Source organism: Hemiscyllium ocellatum, chromosome 6 (assembly GCF_020745735.1).
Source record: "Hemiscyllium ocellatum isolate sHemOce1 chromosome 6, sHemOce1.pat.X.cur, whole genome shotgun sequence".
Lineage (NCBI taxonomy): Eukaryota > Metazoa > Chordata > Chondrichthyes > Orectolobiformes > Hemiscylliidae > Hemiscyllium > Hemiscyllium ocellatum.
Genome location: NC_083406.1, coordinates 61,881,504 through 61,898,525, shown reverse-complemented (window position 1 = coordinate 61,898,525; position 17,022 = coordinate 61,881,504). Strand labels below are relative to the sequence as shown.

Sequence of the window (17,022 nt, the reverse complement as noted above, 5' to 3'; positions counted from 1 at the left end):
ACATCTAGCTGAATCCTGACAGTGTGGACAAAAGAACAATGATCCCATGAGAGATATATAGTGTCAGGCATAACAAATCCTGCTGAGGTTGTTTGCTGAGAGAGAAAAGATCAAGAAAAGTATTGACATGAGCAAAAGCCCTACGATTGTCAATCATCAGCCACAGCATATTAATAGGAGAACTGATGAGGTTATGTATTATGCTGGAGAGACATTCTAGGTTAAATGAAATAGCTTAGGAAAAAGGAAGATATATTTGCAGAAGAGTCAGCAGAAAGATTAGACCAGTGGGAAGGACGTAAGTTCTGTGGAAGATATTACATTAAAGGAAAGGAAGCGTGTACAGTGTGAGGAAAACAACATTCTATATGCAAGAAGCTGATTCACTTTACATCCAAGAACTCGAATAAAAATGAACGAAACAACCCTATGAAGATAGCGGTTGGGAGCGATGCCATGAATGATTCTGACGGATAAATCTACATCATTCAACAAGGTGATATTGTTGGTTTAATGGTCTGTGACTGTTAGAATGATGACCACAGAAGGAAAGCATCAAGTGAATGTGAAGTGTCAGTTGACGTCACGAGTTTTACAGATCTGTATAAAGTGGCTTAAAGTAGTTGAAAGTTCTTGAAAGTGATGTTCAACCTATATGATGCAAAAATGCTCTATAGATAAATTAAGCTGACAGCCTAATGCAATGGGAAAGATAAAGAACTGCAGTTCCAGATAGTAAAAGGTGACCAAGAAATCCATTCATCCCAGCAGAAGCTCAACTAAGTTTAAAATAATAACTCTAAACATTCCCCTAGAAGGGACTGAAGTACTTCATAGCCCACTAAGCTACTGACTAGTTCCTGACCAATTACAAAGGTGTGCAGGTTAGGTGGATTGACCATGCTAAATTGCCAACAGTGGTGTCCAGGGATGTATAGGCTTGGTGGGTGCCTCTTTGGAGCTTTGGTGTGCACTCGATGGGCCAAATGGCCTACTTCCAAACGATAGGGATTCTTTGTTTCCACAGGTCTTGGATGCCTTCCTGGGGAACATATCTCCAATGATAATATGATCATAATATGATATGGAAATGTAAGACCAATGCAGCTTCTGCCAAGTTCTAGCTGCCCTAAATTGAGCCTGAAAGATGAAATAAAATGGCTAAGAAAAGAACAGAGTATTCAAGATAATGACAACATGTATGGACCAGATTAGCAGCATGGAGACAGTGAAAACGTACATGTTGAGATCCAATGGATCTCAATAAAACTTTTGATGAAATTTAGCCACAATTTGCTGAAGCAAAGGACTTTACTACCTCCCATGCTGAAGATGTTATTAACAAGTGTAGCTGGATGAAAGCAACAGTTTCTAATTACATTCTGGTCATATATGGGAAATATAGATGTTTGCACATATGTGGCATTGCCCTTATATCAGAAAAGTATTAATGTAGATAGCATGAGATAGTCAATGATCTTCCAGAATTAAAACTAAAAATGCATGACCTGCTGGTCTATGAAGTTGGAGACACAATGGAAGAGGTCATTGCAGATCACAATCGGAATTTGGAATGATTGCTAGTTAGAGCTCGCTATTCTAAAACTGAACAAGAAACATATGCAATTGAAAATGCCTGATGCCAAGGACATTGGTCATATAGAAAAAGTAAAGGATTTTTCACAGATTCTGACATGGTGAGAGTTGTACTAGAAATGCAAAGACCAACAGGTGTGACAGCAGATATTTGGTAGATTTGTGAACTATTTAGCAAAGTTCTTGCATGTTGTCATCACTGTATAAACCTCTACACAGGCTCATTGCTCAGAATGTGGAGTAACACTGGGGCAAAAAGCCGCTTTTTTCACAATCAAATAGCTAGTGCCGACAATGCTAATGCTGAGGTACTACAATGTCAATGATGAAGTCACCTTGTTTCAGCACAACAGAACCTGGAACATCAAATATGCAACATCGACAACCAATTGCATTGTGTCCAAGATGTTAATGCAAAATTAACAAAAATACACTCAAATAGAGAAAAGGTACCTGGCTTTGGCTTTTGCTTCTCAGCATTTTAATCATTTTTTCGTCATTGATATAAATGATATGAATGTGAATATATGAGGGATAGTTAGTAAGTTTGCAGATTACACCAAAATTGGTAGTGTGACAAGTGAAGAAGGTTATCTCAGAGTTCAACGGGATCTTGATCAGACTGGCCAATGGGCCAAGAAGTGGCAGATGGAGATTAATTTAAATAAACGTGAAATGTTGCACCTTGGAAAGGCAAACCAGGGCAGGACTTACACAGTTAATGGTAGGCTCCCGGGGAGTGTTGCCGAACAAAGAGACCTAAGGGTGCAGGTGTATAGTTCCTTGAAAGTGGAGTCGCAGGTAGATAGGGTGAGAAAGAAGGTGTTTGGCGCACTTGGCTTCATTAGTGAGTGCATTGAAAATAGGAGTTGGGAAGTCATGTTATGGCTGTACAGGACAATGGTGAGGCCAGTTTTAGAATACTGTATTCAATTCTGGTCTCTCTGCTACAGGAAAGATGTTAAATTTGAATGGGTTCAGAAAAGATGTACAAGGATGTTGCTGGGATTGGAGGGTGTGAACTATAGGGGGAGGCTAAATAAACTGGAGCTATTCTCCCTGGAGTGCCAGAGGGTGAGAAGTGACCTTGTAGAGGTTTATAAAACTATGAAGGGCATGGATAGGGTGAATAGCCAAGGTCTTTTCCCCTGAGTAAGGGAGTCCAAAACTTGAGTGCATAGGTTTAAAATGAGAGGAGAAAGATTTGAAAAGGGTCCTGAGGGACAATGTTTTCAAGCAGAGGTGATGCGTGTATGGAAAGCTGCCACAGGAGGTAGTGGAGATGGGTACACCTACAACATTTAAAAGGCATTTGGATGGGTATAAGAATAGGAAGTGTTTAGAGGAATATGGACCAAATGCTAGCAAATGGGCCTAGGTCAGTTTAGGCTATCTGGTTGGTGCGGACAAGTTGGACCCAAAGGTCTGTTTCCATGTTGTATAACTCCTGTTTGTAATAGACAAAACGACAGTATAGTTCAACTATAAGCCACTTCAAAGTATCTTCCTGAAATCACCGCTATCTATTTCAAAGGATCTGCAAATAAAGTTGCAGAGATATTATCAAGGTGCTAATTGCCAATATGCAGCCAATACATTACTCCTTACAAATAAAGTTTAGAGTGCTAAGGCAGACTGTGAAATCTCAAGATTCAATGAGAAACGACAGCTCGACATTCATAACAATTTGGAGATATCAAATCTTAAAGATAAACATCTTGCTTAAATCAAGCAACTTACACAAGAAATATTCAACTCTTTAATTGTTGCAGGAACTAATGATGAAAGAATGTCTGAAAACATCAAGAGCCCACCTGTTCCTATAAAAATGTATGGAGCATTCAGCGATGAAGTGATGGAATGAAGATAGCATCTTGCACAAAGAAGTCCCAATGGAGATGAATAAAGAGATGCTGAAGCACATTCATGCAAGGTTTTAAGGAATTTATTCTAGCTTAAGGAAGGCAAGGGAAGTGCTTTACTGGCCAAACATGAGGAAAGGGATTAAGAACTATTTCAACCATTGTAGTTCTTATAATAAATATCAAGCTAAGCAAGCTAATGAGCTACTAATGATACATAATCCCAGACAGACCACGGATGAAGCTTGAAGTGGATCTCTTTACTCTCATGGGAATTGCTTATCTTGTTACCTGCAACTAATATTATGTCTACTGAGAATTAGATGAGCTGATATCAATGACTACCAGAGAAATTGTAGAATGCCTTAAAGCATACTTCAGTCATTATGCTATTCTAAACCTTTTGATGAGAGGCAATGGCCTTCAATTCATGAGTGAAGAACTCAATTGTTTCATAAAAGATTCAAAACTTTAATATATAATACCATATATGACCTTTAGACAATCCCTATTCAAATTGAAAAGCTAGGCAGAGGTGAAATTTGTCAAAGGAATTGTACAGAAATTGTGCAAATTCAGCATGGTTTGTACAAGGCAATCCTTGAGTCAAGAAACCCACCTGTTGAAGGTATTGAAAGAAATTAAATATGTACACTAATGTCATCCTGTACCCAAACTACTCTCGCAAAAGAAACTACTGAAGCTAGAAGCAGTGACAGGTGCAAGTGACAAAATCAAGGTGAAATGACATAAGGCCAAATTTCATGTTGATAAAACGGCAGTCATTATCAGAGCTGAGCATCAGATGGTCAGTCAGAGGGCAAATGTTCAATGCCCTCAAGATGAGTCAGCCCATGTGGCAACTTAGCACTTATGTTGAGCAGTTATCACCTTGACCACATACAATAAAAATAAATGACCAGATATATCATCACATATAACTAGAGAAGCTGTATCTGCAATGCAGGCAACTGATGAGGAAGATTTGATCTTACTGCCTGCACAGTTCATGGCCATCAGTTCCAAAGATAAGCAGATATCTAGCAATGGAAATGGATCACAGCAACAGCAATCACCAGAGCAATGACATTTACCAGAAAAGCAGCATCACACTAGGAACAAGCATATAGAAGATAAATAGCCAATGACAGCTTGAACACATATCGTTAGGAGACCAGTATGATTTAATGACTAATTATCATGCACATGCAGAAAAGAAAATGGAACTGACTAGAGTCAGCACATTGTTTTGTTAATGAATGATAATTTTGCTTGAGACTATGTATATCGAGCAACTGATGATAGACGATAGTGCATGTAACTACTTTATGAAAAGGGAGAAATGAGATTGTACTTAGTGTACTGGCTTGCTTTCATGGACATCTGACTGCTGACTGCTGCCTCAGCTTGACATGCCTTTGTACACAGTCTGTGGGAGCCACTAAATGCAGATCACTTCTGATACTTAGGTTTACTAGAAACGTTTTGAAAAACAAAGATATACTTTAAAGTGCTATTTTGTTAAAACATCACAAAGTATAGACTGAACAAAAATGAGTGGTGGGGCCTATAAAAAGGATGAAAAACCAACAAAAAACATGAGAAAATTGTCAAGGGTACAACACGACCTTGGTTGCTTACATGCTTTATCACTCTTTATCTGCTACGATTTTGAATTTTCAGGTATTTTTAGAGCCGATTAAATGTCTGTTCAGAATATTCAAGACTTGCACTACTTACATTTCAATACATCCCATCAAGGAACTGCAAGCAGTTCCACACATTAAAGGGCAATCTAATTTAAAGTGTGAATAGAAGAGTCAATGATGTAATTGACTTTCATCTGGGACCAAACTTTGAATGCAACTGATGCTGGAAATAGCATGCGACCAGACATTCAGCAGAATCATGTTTGTACATTTAAATCAAAAAACTGGGTGGAAATCTGTAGAAGTAAAATGTAATTTAAATGAACAAAATAGAGCACTATGAAGATGGCCTAGTTACTGACAATAGACCATCAAACCGAATTAAATCAATTGAAATGAAGCTCAAAGCTCAGATGCTCATTTATGTGCTTTACATTCTACACTATTTGTACTTAGCAGAACGTTCCAGGCAATTCCTTGATCCTGATTTTTAAAAAAATACAGAATACATAGTGGCAAACATTGCAAAGAAATAGATCTCCACAGCTGGAACCTGACATGTTTTCCTTTATTTCAAAATACTTGTCTTACATTGTTTTTCTTTGATGGTGGTAACATAATTGGAAAGATGTAGCTCCTATTAGTAGAACTGGAAAACAGTTTCAAGCTATTATGTCTTCTGACACAGATAACCATCAAACGATCAATTTCACAAAAACTGGTGACTGAAGTAAAGCTCCGAATGTCAACCTTATGATCAATGAAGAGAAAGTGATTTCGAAAATGTGCTGGTCAAAACTTAGGTCGCATGATCCATCAATTTATTTATTTAGATTTTTCGTAATCATGTAATTGAACCATATTGCCTCTTATTCTATTAAAAACAACAACAAAAAAAATGTATCTAAAAGCCAGAGTATATGATTGGTTATTAACATTTAGTTATAAAGTATGCAAAGCAGATTGCAAAGTACAGAAAATGCTCATTCTTGACTTTACCATTCCTGAAAATGAAGTTTCAATTAGACTGCTTTCCAATGTAGTTGGTAAACAGCACTATACAGGAAGCCTATGTACAATGCGCTGTTAGGTAAGTAAAGGGTGATGAGGACTCGCATCACACATTCTTGTTTTCATCTATGCAGGCTAGTTTCTATTATAGTATTTATTGCAATAAACAAAAGCTTCATTGTGGCTTAGAATCTTTTGCAAATAAATTTAAAAGATCCCATAACAAATTTGGCATCCCCTGTGGTATCATGAAGATCACTCATAACATCAAACTTACATGACTGGGGAAGACTTAAGTGCTGCATGACAAGATTAGAATAATAGTGGTGAAAGTTTGATAATCCAGTATCATCCAAGACATCACCAGACCCTGCTTTAAACCTGGCTAATGTGATGTCCACCTGGAAGGAGGCGTTCTCATTGTAGTTTGGCAGGTCCTCAATCAAATGTACTCCTGATGATACCCTTTTTCTTTAGAACCATATAAAAAATATTCCCTTACTGTTATTTTAATCACAGCAGCTTTAATTATCCTGTACACGCAGATGGTATTTTAGAAATAATGGCAAACAAGGTGAGTAAGTTACTGTTCCAGCACACAAGACTGGGAGATGGAAGGCTTGCTGTGATGCAGATGAAGCTGAGTGACAGAAGAAGGGCAGCATGATGGCTTAGTGGTTAGCACTCTGCCTCACAGCGCCAGGAACCTGGGTTTAATTCCAGCCTTAGGCAACTTTCTGTATGGAGTTTGCATGGTCTCCCTATATCTGCGCGAATTTACTCTGGCTGCTCCAGTTTCCTCCCACAGTTCAAAGATGTGCAGGTTAGGTGGACTGGCTATGCTCAATTGCTCACAGTGTCTAGGGATGTGTAGGTTAGGTGGATTAGTCATGGGAAATGCAGGGTTACAGAGATAGCGTGGGGGGGTCAGACTGGTTGTGATGCTCTTCAAACTGTTGCTGTGTACTCGATGGGCCGAATGGCCTTCTTCCACACTTAGTGATTCTAAGAAGGTCACCAATGTTCAAACAGCTAAAACTGACTGACATAGACAGTGATCACAGTGAAACAGTTCAGACCACGTTAGGTCTGGCGAGTTCTGGCTGAAACTTGGATAGCCAGTGTGGGATCACTGGTCAGACAGATAATAAATGAAAAGTAGATAACCAAATAAATGTTATATGATTGTTTGAATTTCACATCTTGTTGTTCTTTATGTCCTTTGAAATATGGAAATATGAAATAGAGAACAATATACCAAGTAATGCCAAAACTGACAAATGCTTACATCTTTGGTTGAAATGTTTTTTTACACACTCTACAATAATCGTTAAAAATCACACAACACCAGGTTATAGTCCAACAGGTTTAATTGGAAGTACTAGCTTTCGGAGTGCTGTTCCTTCATCAGGTGATTGTCACAGCCACCTGATGAAGGAGCAGCGCTCCGAAAGCTCGTGCTTCCAAATAAATCTGTTGGACTATAACCTGGTGTTGTGTGATTTTTTAACTTTGTACACCCCAGTCCAACACCGGCATCTCCAAATCATGACTACAATAATCTTGAACCTATCAATAAATGGTTAAGAAGTTTAATTACAAAAGAATTTAATTATGCTCAATATGATAATTAATTCTGATTCTGCTTGGCTCATTTAAAAGAATTCATTCACTGCCCACTCAGTGATTGTGGCACATGGACCTGGCAGCTTGTTCTAAAAGGTTGGATAGGCTTGACAGAAAATATCAATGACAATCTTCATTAGTAAAAACAACATATTAAAATTGTCTTATAAATGCCAAAATGTATGTTATTTAAAAAAAATCATGATAAGGGCTATGTTTTCATTAATCAATAGCAGTCTTGAAATGATGACAGATGTTTTGCAGAAATTCAAAGAAAGATAGAGATATCCAGAAATAATCTTGTGAAGTTGAAGTGAATGCTAACAACAAGGAAGCCCAAGCTTGCAACAAGAAAAATACAATGTTATATTCTATCCCGTTCCTGTATCCCTCAGAAACCAAGACATTAAATAAAGATATATGAAAGAAAATAAAGACCTTTGAATGTGGATGCTAAGACTAGTGCTAAAAATTTCATAAGACAAATAAAGTGGTGTTTGAATGTATTTGATAAAAATGTCAGTATTTTGGCCTTGCTCAGAGCTGTCAAACAGCACAGATTCCTTCTTAAGGCAAAATACAGGGCAGCAGAAAGTGGTGTGAACCTAGGTACAGTTGGATAACAGATGTCACAGAATGACTGCAGCTGGGCTCCAATGGATTTGTGAAAAGTGTAGCACACCATGACAGCAGATCTCCCGATAGGAGAATTTACAAGCAGCAGCAGCATCTAATAAAATTGCTTTACAGAATTGATTTTCAATAGATCAGCTTGGTGTTCTTGTTATCTCATTCAGATTGTTACATTCAATGTGGGCAACTGAAACCAAAGACAACTGCGAGTTCCGGCTGGAGTACAGCTTGATCCCTTTTCCAAGGCAGAACATACAATGACAACAGAATTCAATATTCTTTTACGTTTACTATGCGAGAGAAAATCAAACTAAATGAACAATGCAAAAAAACACTTTTGGATTATAAAGTGCACAATATCTTGTTGAGAAATACAAAGAAATTCTTGTAAAGAAAGTGGGAAAGTTTTTATTTTGTCACAGTTAATATATATGCAATCTGAAAATGAATTTATATTGCTTTCAAGAAATATTACCTCACTATAAACATGTGACAGACAGTTCTGGACTGCTTTTCCTGAAATTAAAATCGTCCTTTTTGACAACAAAAATTATTTTAAAAAAGCTCCTAGGAAGACAGTAAAGTTTAATATAAAAGATTGGTTGAATGATTTCATATTCGATACTTAGGCCCAGATTTTCCTGTATTTAGATAGTCAGGCATAGGTGTGCTGCTCCTGGTGACGGAACGGTAGTGGTAGTGGTCCTGGAACAGGACGCTTGGAATGGACTGTGATGCAAGGGCATTGATGGACATGGAGCCCATTGTGGAGACCCTCTGCACCCAACTCCCTAGCAGCCCTCCCATCCGCCCCAATGTCAAGCGGAGCACAAGAAGGGAGGAAGAACTCTATTTTTAATTACATTTTAGTTATATCTTAATATCTTCTGTAACTCAAAATGGCACCAGAGACTGATGACATATTACAGTGTTCATTTGCTACATAAAGTGAAAACAAATCATTCAATTCAATTCAAATTACCCTGACAGCTGTACTATAACATCCACTGAGAGACTCAACATGCTCACTATACAGTAATTCCCAGGGATATTTAGTCTTTGATGAGCAATAATCTGAAATCCTTTGAAAATATCCTCAATTCTCAGTTCGAATTGGAGACTTTGGAAAGTTCTTACTAAATTAACTAGATGGTTATTGAGGAAATGCCAGAAGGATTAAACCTGTTCTAGCTCATAGATAGCTACAAAGTTGCTCTGCCAATCACTCATACTGATCATCATCCTTGTCCCAGTATAATCCCTCACTGACCTTACTGAGATCCTATTCCCTCACGTATATATCTAGATAATTACCCTCTCACCCACTTACTGCCATTCCATCTCCCAACCCTCTACCAGTCACCACCTGGGACCTTTCAGCCTCACACGTGCGACCCTACTCCCCTCACACTTACTTGGCATCCGAGCCCCTCATTCACTTGCCACCCTACCTCCTCACCTTGCTGGCACCTAACCCTCTCACTTGCTGAACCACTTACCACTCTACCCCTTATCTACCTATCTTACCCTGATCTCTGTTGTAGCTTGTCAATTATTCTTTTGATTCACACCCCAGAACACAGCATTGACTGGTGTAAAAACAGTGCTTAGTCTCCAGTGCAGATTCATCACTGCACCAGAAAGCTATCTGAACAAGTACGCTCCTCACTTCTCAAAAAAAACCTGAATCAGGGATTCAGGCCAGAAATGTGTAACACCAGGATAACGTAAGTAAAATGGAGTGTAATGGCAATCGAAGTGTGATTGCCATCCCTTGGAAGATTCTGCACTATTTATTTCAGGAAAATACAAATGGTCTTAATGGATGTTGATTTCCACTCTTGATTGACCTGTGGTGGCCCACTCTAGAGGTACATAAATGGAGTTAGGAGGGGATGCAATCAACTATAAAACTTCTCAGTTCAGCAACTTGTGAGCTAAAGCAAAACAAAACATTCATTTATGCTTGGCTCCAATATAGGAAATATTCCTAGAAATAATATTAAAATGTTATATTTGATTTGTATCTTGTTCACCGCTGACATTTTTCTTCAGTCAGTTTCAAGATCTTTTCATCTGTCAACTTTAATTGTTCATCTATATTTTGGTTTAAAGGGTCTGAATAAATTATCTTTTAGGATATTTGGATAAGGTTAATGGAAGATTTCTATTATTACCAAAACTGATGAAATTTGAACAGTATAATTACAATACAATTAATATGGCTGCTACTTGTCTGTTGAATGCAGGTACACTTTCATAAATACATCAATATGCAAAAAGCAAAATACCAGATATTACAAGTGTACTAAACTATTTAACAGTGAACAAATATTGATCAAAACAACTTATATCAATCACATTCTGTTTTGAAATACAATTTATTTTTGCTTTTAAAATACTTAGAATAAAATACAATTATTGCTTTGCTGATGCAATATGGGTCATTATTTTGTAGAAACAGTTATTTGTTGTGATATACTAAAAATCAGTGTGATGTTTCGAGGAATCAAAGTAAACATCCAAAACATCTGCTTTTAACTAGTTCAACGCTGTTTTAAGAAAATTAGCAATATTTTAAACATTGTGCCAATTATCTTTAAATCAATTCTAATTAAGTATTATAACATTTTCACTTTCCAGCTATATGATCTCCAGTTATCTTGCATCACTACAAAGTCTGGCTCCTATACAAATCTATAAATATTTATACAATGTGAGTTTGAACTGTGTTATTGAGACGTCTGTCATATATGCACTTTAATTCAATGAAATCAATTAGCACAATGAAATCTGTACCCTCTCAAAAAAAGGTCAGTGAAATTTATTGGAGTTAAAGATCAATATCACCTTTGTCAAAGGTTTTATTCCTACCAATTTGGCAGTACTAGGAAAGTGTGTTGAATTTTAAGTACAGCATTTCTGACATTAAATAATTTTAAAGTCTAAGTTTTCATACTAGATACAAATTAATGGTTTACAAGTTTCTAAGTTCTGACTTTGTTACTTTGACGAGAAAAGTAGTAGCGTAATGCAAAAAAATGCAGGAACAATTGTCTGTATCTAGTATTTTTAAAAGATGTGAAAAGGTCATATTTTTATACCCCATATAAGTTTAACCTGTTTGCAACATATTGTTCATCACAATAAATTATTCAGGGTATGGTAATTTTAAATATGCATTGAATGTAAATGGACCTTTAGGAATGTAATTCTATTTTGAATCATTTTCAAATCAACCAGAGTTTCTCTTAATATCTTAAATGCTGTCTGGCAAATGAAGCTCCGGGAACTATCAAATTCAGTCTACAACAATTGCAGTATTTTCTTCACTTACCCCTTTGGCATCAATCACTCCAGGATTGGCATTGAACTTTACAGTCTTAAGTCTAGATCGTTCTTTCCTTTCAACTCTGGGGGTACAGAAGGATGAATAGTCGATCAGAATGGATTACTTTGATTCAATGATTCAGTCAAGAATACTGAGAAAGATAAATTTGCTGGATAGTAAAACAAGCAGCCTATTACAATTCTTACACAAAAAATTTATATTTAAATCACATCTGTACTTTACCCAGGTATCAAGACTGTAGTTGACATTTATATAATTTAATAAAAAATATAAGATGATATTTACTCTTGAACCATTATACGGAAGCTTCACATTATATTAAAATATGCCCCACAGGTCAACATTCATTTTAGAGCCATTTCTATGAGGTTTGATTTTAATGTGGCCTAGGTGAGGGATCAGAGTTCCACAGGCCCTATTCTAGTCTACTCTATTTTAGTTCTGGGAAATTTTACAGAGCATTTTTTACAGAGATTTTTTGAAAGAGCAGCCTAATTATGAACTGGCTGAAACAGGATCCTCAATAATTGGCAAGCCTTTTGTTTGGGAGCATATAAATTCAGCTCGCAAATTCAGTTCAACCTTGGACTGAATGTATGCATTTGCTGAGTAAGAAAGAGCCTCAAGTGTTATTTTATGCAAAGCTAATTTAGTCTAACTTTTAGTTTGGACTCAAGTAAACTCTGTAGTTTAAAGTTAAAAATCACACAACACCAGGTTATAGTCTAACAGGTTTAATTGGAAGCACACTAGCTTTCGGAGCGACGCTCCTTCATCAGGTGATTGTGGAGGGCTCAATCGTAACACAGAATTTATAGCAAAAATTTGCAGTGTGATGTAACTGAAATTATACATTGAAAAATTGATTGTCTGTTAAGCCTTTCATCTGTTAGAACACAGTGATAGTTTCACTTCTTTCATGTGTAAATCACAAAACCCTTTTTTTTAAAAGTTGCATTCTCAGGTTAGCTGTTAACAATGGTAATAGCTAGACAATATGTTGAAGGTGTTAGCCTCCTGTGTTCTCTGTCTATGACCTGATGCTTAGATTGATTCTAATCTAATAAGTGAGATAATAGAATTTCACATAAATTCATGCAGTTTTTGAGCTCAGAGTTCTACATGAATGTATGCAGTTTTTGAGCAAAGTGAAATGTAACTCTGCAAGTACAAATTCACCCTACAAAATATGTGTGTGCATGTGGGTCCCTTTGTCTGTCTGGGGTGGGGGTTCTGAGTGTGAGAAAGTGTGTGTGTGTGTAAAGTCTGTGAGGGGGTGCATGTGTGAGTGTGGGAGTGTGTGTCTATAATGGTGTGTGTGGGTGTCTGTGTGCACGTTTGTGTGTACCTGTGTCCGTATGTATGTGAGAGTGAGTGTGTGTAGGAATACCAGATATTCATCACCTGATGAAGGAGCGTCGCTCCAAAAGCTAGTGTGCTTCCAAGTAAACCGGTTGGACTAAAACCTAGTGTTGTGTGATTTTTAATTATGTATACCCCAGTCCAACACCGGCATCTCCAAATCATGTTTAAAAAAAGGGTTTTGTGATTTACACATGAAAGAAGTGAAACTATCACTGTATTCTAACAATGAAAGGCTGAACAGACAATCAATTTTTCAATGTATAATTTCAGTTACATCACACTGCAAATTTTTGCTATAAATTCTGTGTTATGATCGAGCCCTCCACAATCACCTGATAAAGGAGCGTCGCTCCGAAAGCTAGTGTGCTTCCAATTAAACCTGTTGGACTATAACCTGGTGTTGTGTGATCTTTAACTCTGTACACCCCAGTCCAACACTGGCAACTCCTAATCTGTAGTTTAAAGCATTGTGCTAGTGAAGTTTGAGTATATTTATATTCAAGGGGTACATTGATTGTGCAGCCAACTAAACACAGGCTGAAACGGGATCCTCATTAACCAACTCAAATGGGCTCTCTGCGTTAGAAACATATATAACTATCCTAATTAGTGCAATTCAGCATTTAGGTTTGCATCTTATAATAGAGTGTTGAAATCGAGTCTCAAGGAATTAAGCAGTGAATGGTATTGTTAAGTACTTTTAGCCCTGAAAGTAAAAATAAAGTCTGTAGGTTACATTTCAGTCTCCAGTCTTTTTTTCTCTCTCTTACTTGTTAGGTATAAAATTGATACAGGTCTGTTGAAAAAATAACAATATAGTAGCACCTGAACTTACGAACTTAATCCATTCCGGGACCCGGTTCGCAAACCAAAAAGTTGGCGAACTGAATCAATTTTTCCATTGTTCGGATATTTCCGGAGTCTTTCTCTTTTTTGTCTCTTGGAGATTGGTGATGCCACAAGAAAACGATCCAGAGAAACGTGTTTTTTTCTTTGTTGCAGAATTTTCCAAAAATGGGACATCACATTGTCATTTAAAACATTCACTGCTCTGTTGGTCACAGTTTTGTTAGGGTGATGCCTCTCAACAAAAGCCTGCACTTCACTCCATTTGCTACAAATGGCTTTAATTTGAACACTTGATACATCTTCCCTCTCTTCTTCCTCCTCTCCAGAATGCTCCTGCTGCATAACCTTCACCTGCTCCTGTTGCTATTCAACAAGATCTTCTGTGCTGAGTTCTTGTCTGTGGTCCTCCACCAGCTTCGCCACATCATCCTCATCGACCTCCAAGCCCATATTTTGGCCCAGGGTCACAATCTCATTCACTACATTTACTGATGTCTCCTCCTCAAAACCCTCGAAGTCTCTCTCAGGTACACAATCTGGCCAAAGTTTCCTCCAGGTCAACTGCAGTGTATGGAAAGAGACCTCGTTCCATGCCTTATCAATAAGGCTTATGCAGTGGAGGATATTGAAGTGGTCCTTCCAGTACTGACCAAGGGTCAAATCTGTGTCGTTGGTGACCTGGAAACACCTGGCGAAAAGAGCCTTCGTATATAAGTTTTTGAAATTTGCAATGACATTCTGGTCCATGGGTTGGATGAGAGGAGTGGTCGTTTCGGGCATAAGCCCTTCTTCAGGAATTTTCCTGAAGAACGGCTTATGCCTGAAACGTCGATTCTCCTGCTCCTTTGATGCTGCCTGACCTGCTGCGCTTTTCCAGCAACACATTTTTCAGCTCTGATCTCCAGCATCTGCAGTCCTCACTTTCTCCTGAGACGAGTGGTGTTGGGAGGAAGGAACTTTACTTTTATGAAGTTGTATTCAATGTCCAAGTCTTCTTCCAAATTTGGAGGATGGGCAGGAGCACTGTCCATTACTAGAAGACACTTAAGTGGCAAATTATTTGTTTCAAGATATTCCTTGACAGCTGATGCAAAAACTTCTGTCAACCAGGACCAATGGTCGGCACAACATCGTGGGCTGAAGTGCCTGTTCTGTGCTGTATGGTTCTATGTTCTATATCCTAACCATTCCATGAAAATCATTTGCAGGACTCAAGCCTTGCTATTCGCCCTCTACATTACCGGGAGTTTAACCATCAACACATTATTGCGTTTAAAAACGTGAGGATTTTCAGAGTGGTAGACGAATAGAGGCTTAATCTTGCAATCCCCACTTGCATTCGCACACAATAAAAGCGTTAACCTGTCCTTCATTGGTTTGTGGCCAGGTAGTGCCTTCTCCTCTTGGGTTATGTAGGTCCTTTTGGGCACTATTTTCCAGAAAAGTCCAGTTTCATCACAGTTAAAAACTTGATGTGAGACATAACCTTCATCTTCGACAAACTTATTGAATTCCTTCACAAAGTCCTCCGCTGCCATTTTGTCCGAATTAGCCGCTTCTCCATGCCTTATTACGTTATGGATTCCAGTTCATTGACGAAATTTATCAAACCAGCCTCTACTGGCTTTAAATTCTTCAATGCTAGCAGTACTTGTACTCATCGATATCGCAAACAAATCATGGTGTATGTGTAGAGCCTTCTCGCAGATTATAGTCTCGTTAACACTATCTCCAGCAAGCTCTTTTTGATTTATCCAAACTAATAATAATTTTTCAACCTCATCTAACAATTTAGGCCTTTGCTTCGTTAAAATAGTCACTCCTTTAGCCACGCTGAAAATGTGTTGCTGGAAAAGCGCAGCAGGTCAGGCAGCATCCATAGAGCAGGAGAACCGACGTTTCGGGCATGAGCCCTTCTTCAGAAATGAGGAGAGTGTGCCAAGCAGGCTAAGATAAAAGGTAGGGAGGGAGGACTTGGGGGAGGGGCATTGGAAATGCGATAGGTGGAAGGAGGTCAAGGTGAGGGTGATAGGCCGGAGTGGGAGTGGGGGCGGAGAGGTCAGGAAGAAGTTTGCAGGTTAGGAAGGCGGTGCTGAGTTCGAGGGATTTGACTGAGACAAGGTGAGGGGAGGGGAAATGAGGAAACTGGAGAAATCTGAGTTCATCCCTTGTGGTTGGAGGGTTCCTAGGCAGAACGTGCATGTCCTTGGTGGAGAGGGAGGGGGAGTTGAAGTGTTGAGCCACGGGGTGGTTGGGTTGGTTGGTCCGGGCGTCCCAGAGGTGTTCTCTGAAACGTTCCGCAAGTAGTCGGCCTGTCTACCCAATATAGAGGAGGTCACATCGGGTGCAGCAGATGCAGTAAATGATGTGTGTGGAAGTGCAGGTGAATTTGTGGCGGATATGGAAGGATCCCTTGGAGGGAAGTAAGGGTGGAGGTGTGGGCGCAGGTTTTGCACTTCTTGCGGTTGCAGGGGAAGGTGCCAGGTGTGGAGGTTGGGTTAGTGTGGGGTGTGGACCTGACGAGGGAGTCACAGAGGGACTGGTCTTTTCGGAACGCTGATAGGGGAGGGGAGGGAAATATATCTCTGGTGGTGGGGTCTGTTTGGAGGTGGCGGAAATGACGAAGGATGATACGATGTATCTGGAGGTTGGTGGGGTGGTAGGAGAGGACCAGTGGGCTTCTGTCCTGGTGGTGATTGGAGGGATGGGGCTCAAGGGCGGAGGAGTGGGAAGTGGAGGAGATGCGGTGGAGGGCATCGTCGATCACATCTGGGGAGAAATTGCGGTCTTTGAAGAAGGAGACCATCTGGGTTGTTCGGTATTGGGACTGGTCCTCCTGGGAGCAGATGCAGCGGAGACGAAGGAATTGGGAGTATGGGATGGCGTTTTTATAGGGGTCAGGGTGGGAGGAGGTGTAGTTGAGGTAGCTGTGGGAGTCGGTTGGTTTATAGTAAATGTCCGTGTTGATTTGGTCACCCGAGATAGAAATGGAAAGGTCTCGGAAGGGGAGGGAGGAGTCTGAGATGGTCCAGGTAAATTTGAGGTAAAGGAGTAGCCATGGGCACCCGCATGGGACCCA

General features: G+C 39.1%; 1 protein-coding gene across 2 annotated transcripts in view; it reads right to left on the bottom strand.

The window, feature by feature from the left end:
- Positions 1-17,022, bottom strand: part of dlg2 (discs, large homolog 2 (Drosophila)) — an 876,537-nt gene that overhangs the window by 66,921 nt on the left and 792,594 nt on the right. For both annotated transcript variants that reach the window (XM_060825990.1, XM_060825991.1), the window contains exon 16: positions 11,715-11,790. In XM_060825990.1, coding sequence (XP_060681973.1) covers positions 11,715-11,790 — 76 coding nt within the window. The remainder of the gene's footprint in view (positions 1-11,714; positions 11,791-17,022) is intronic.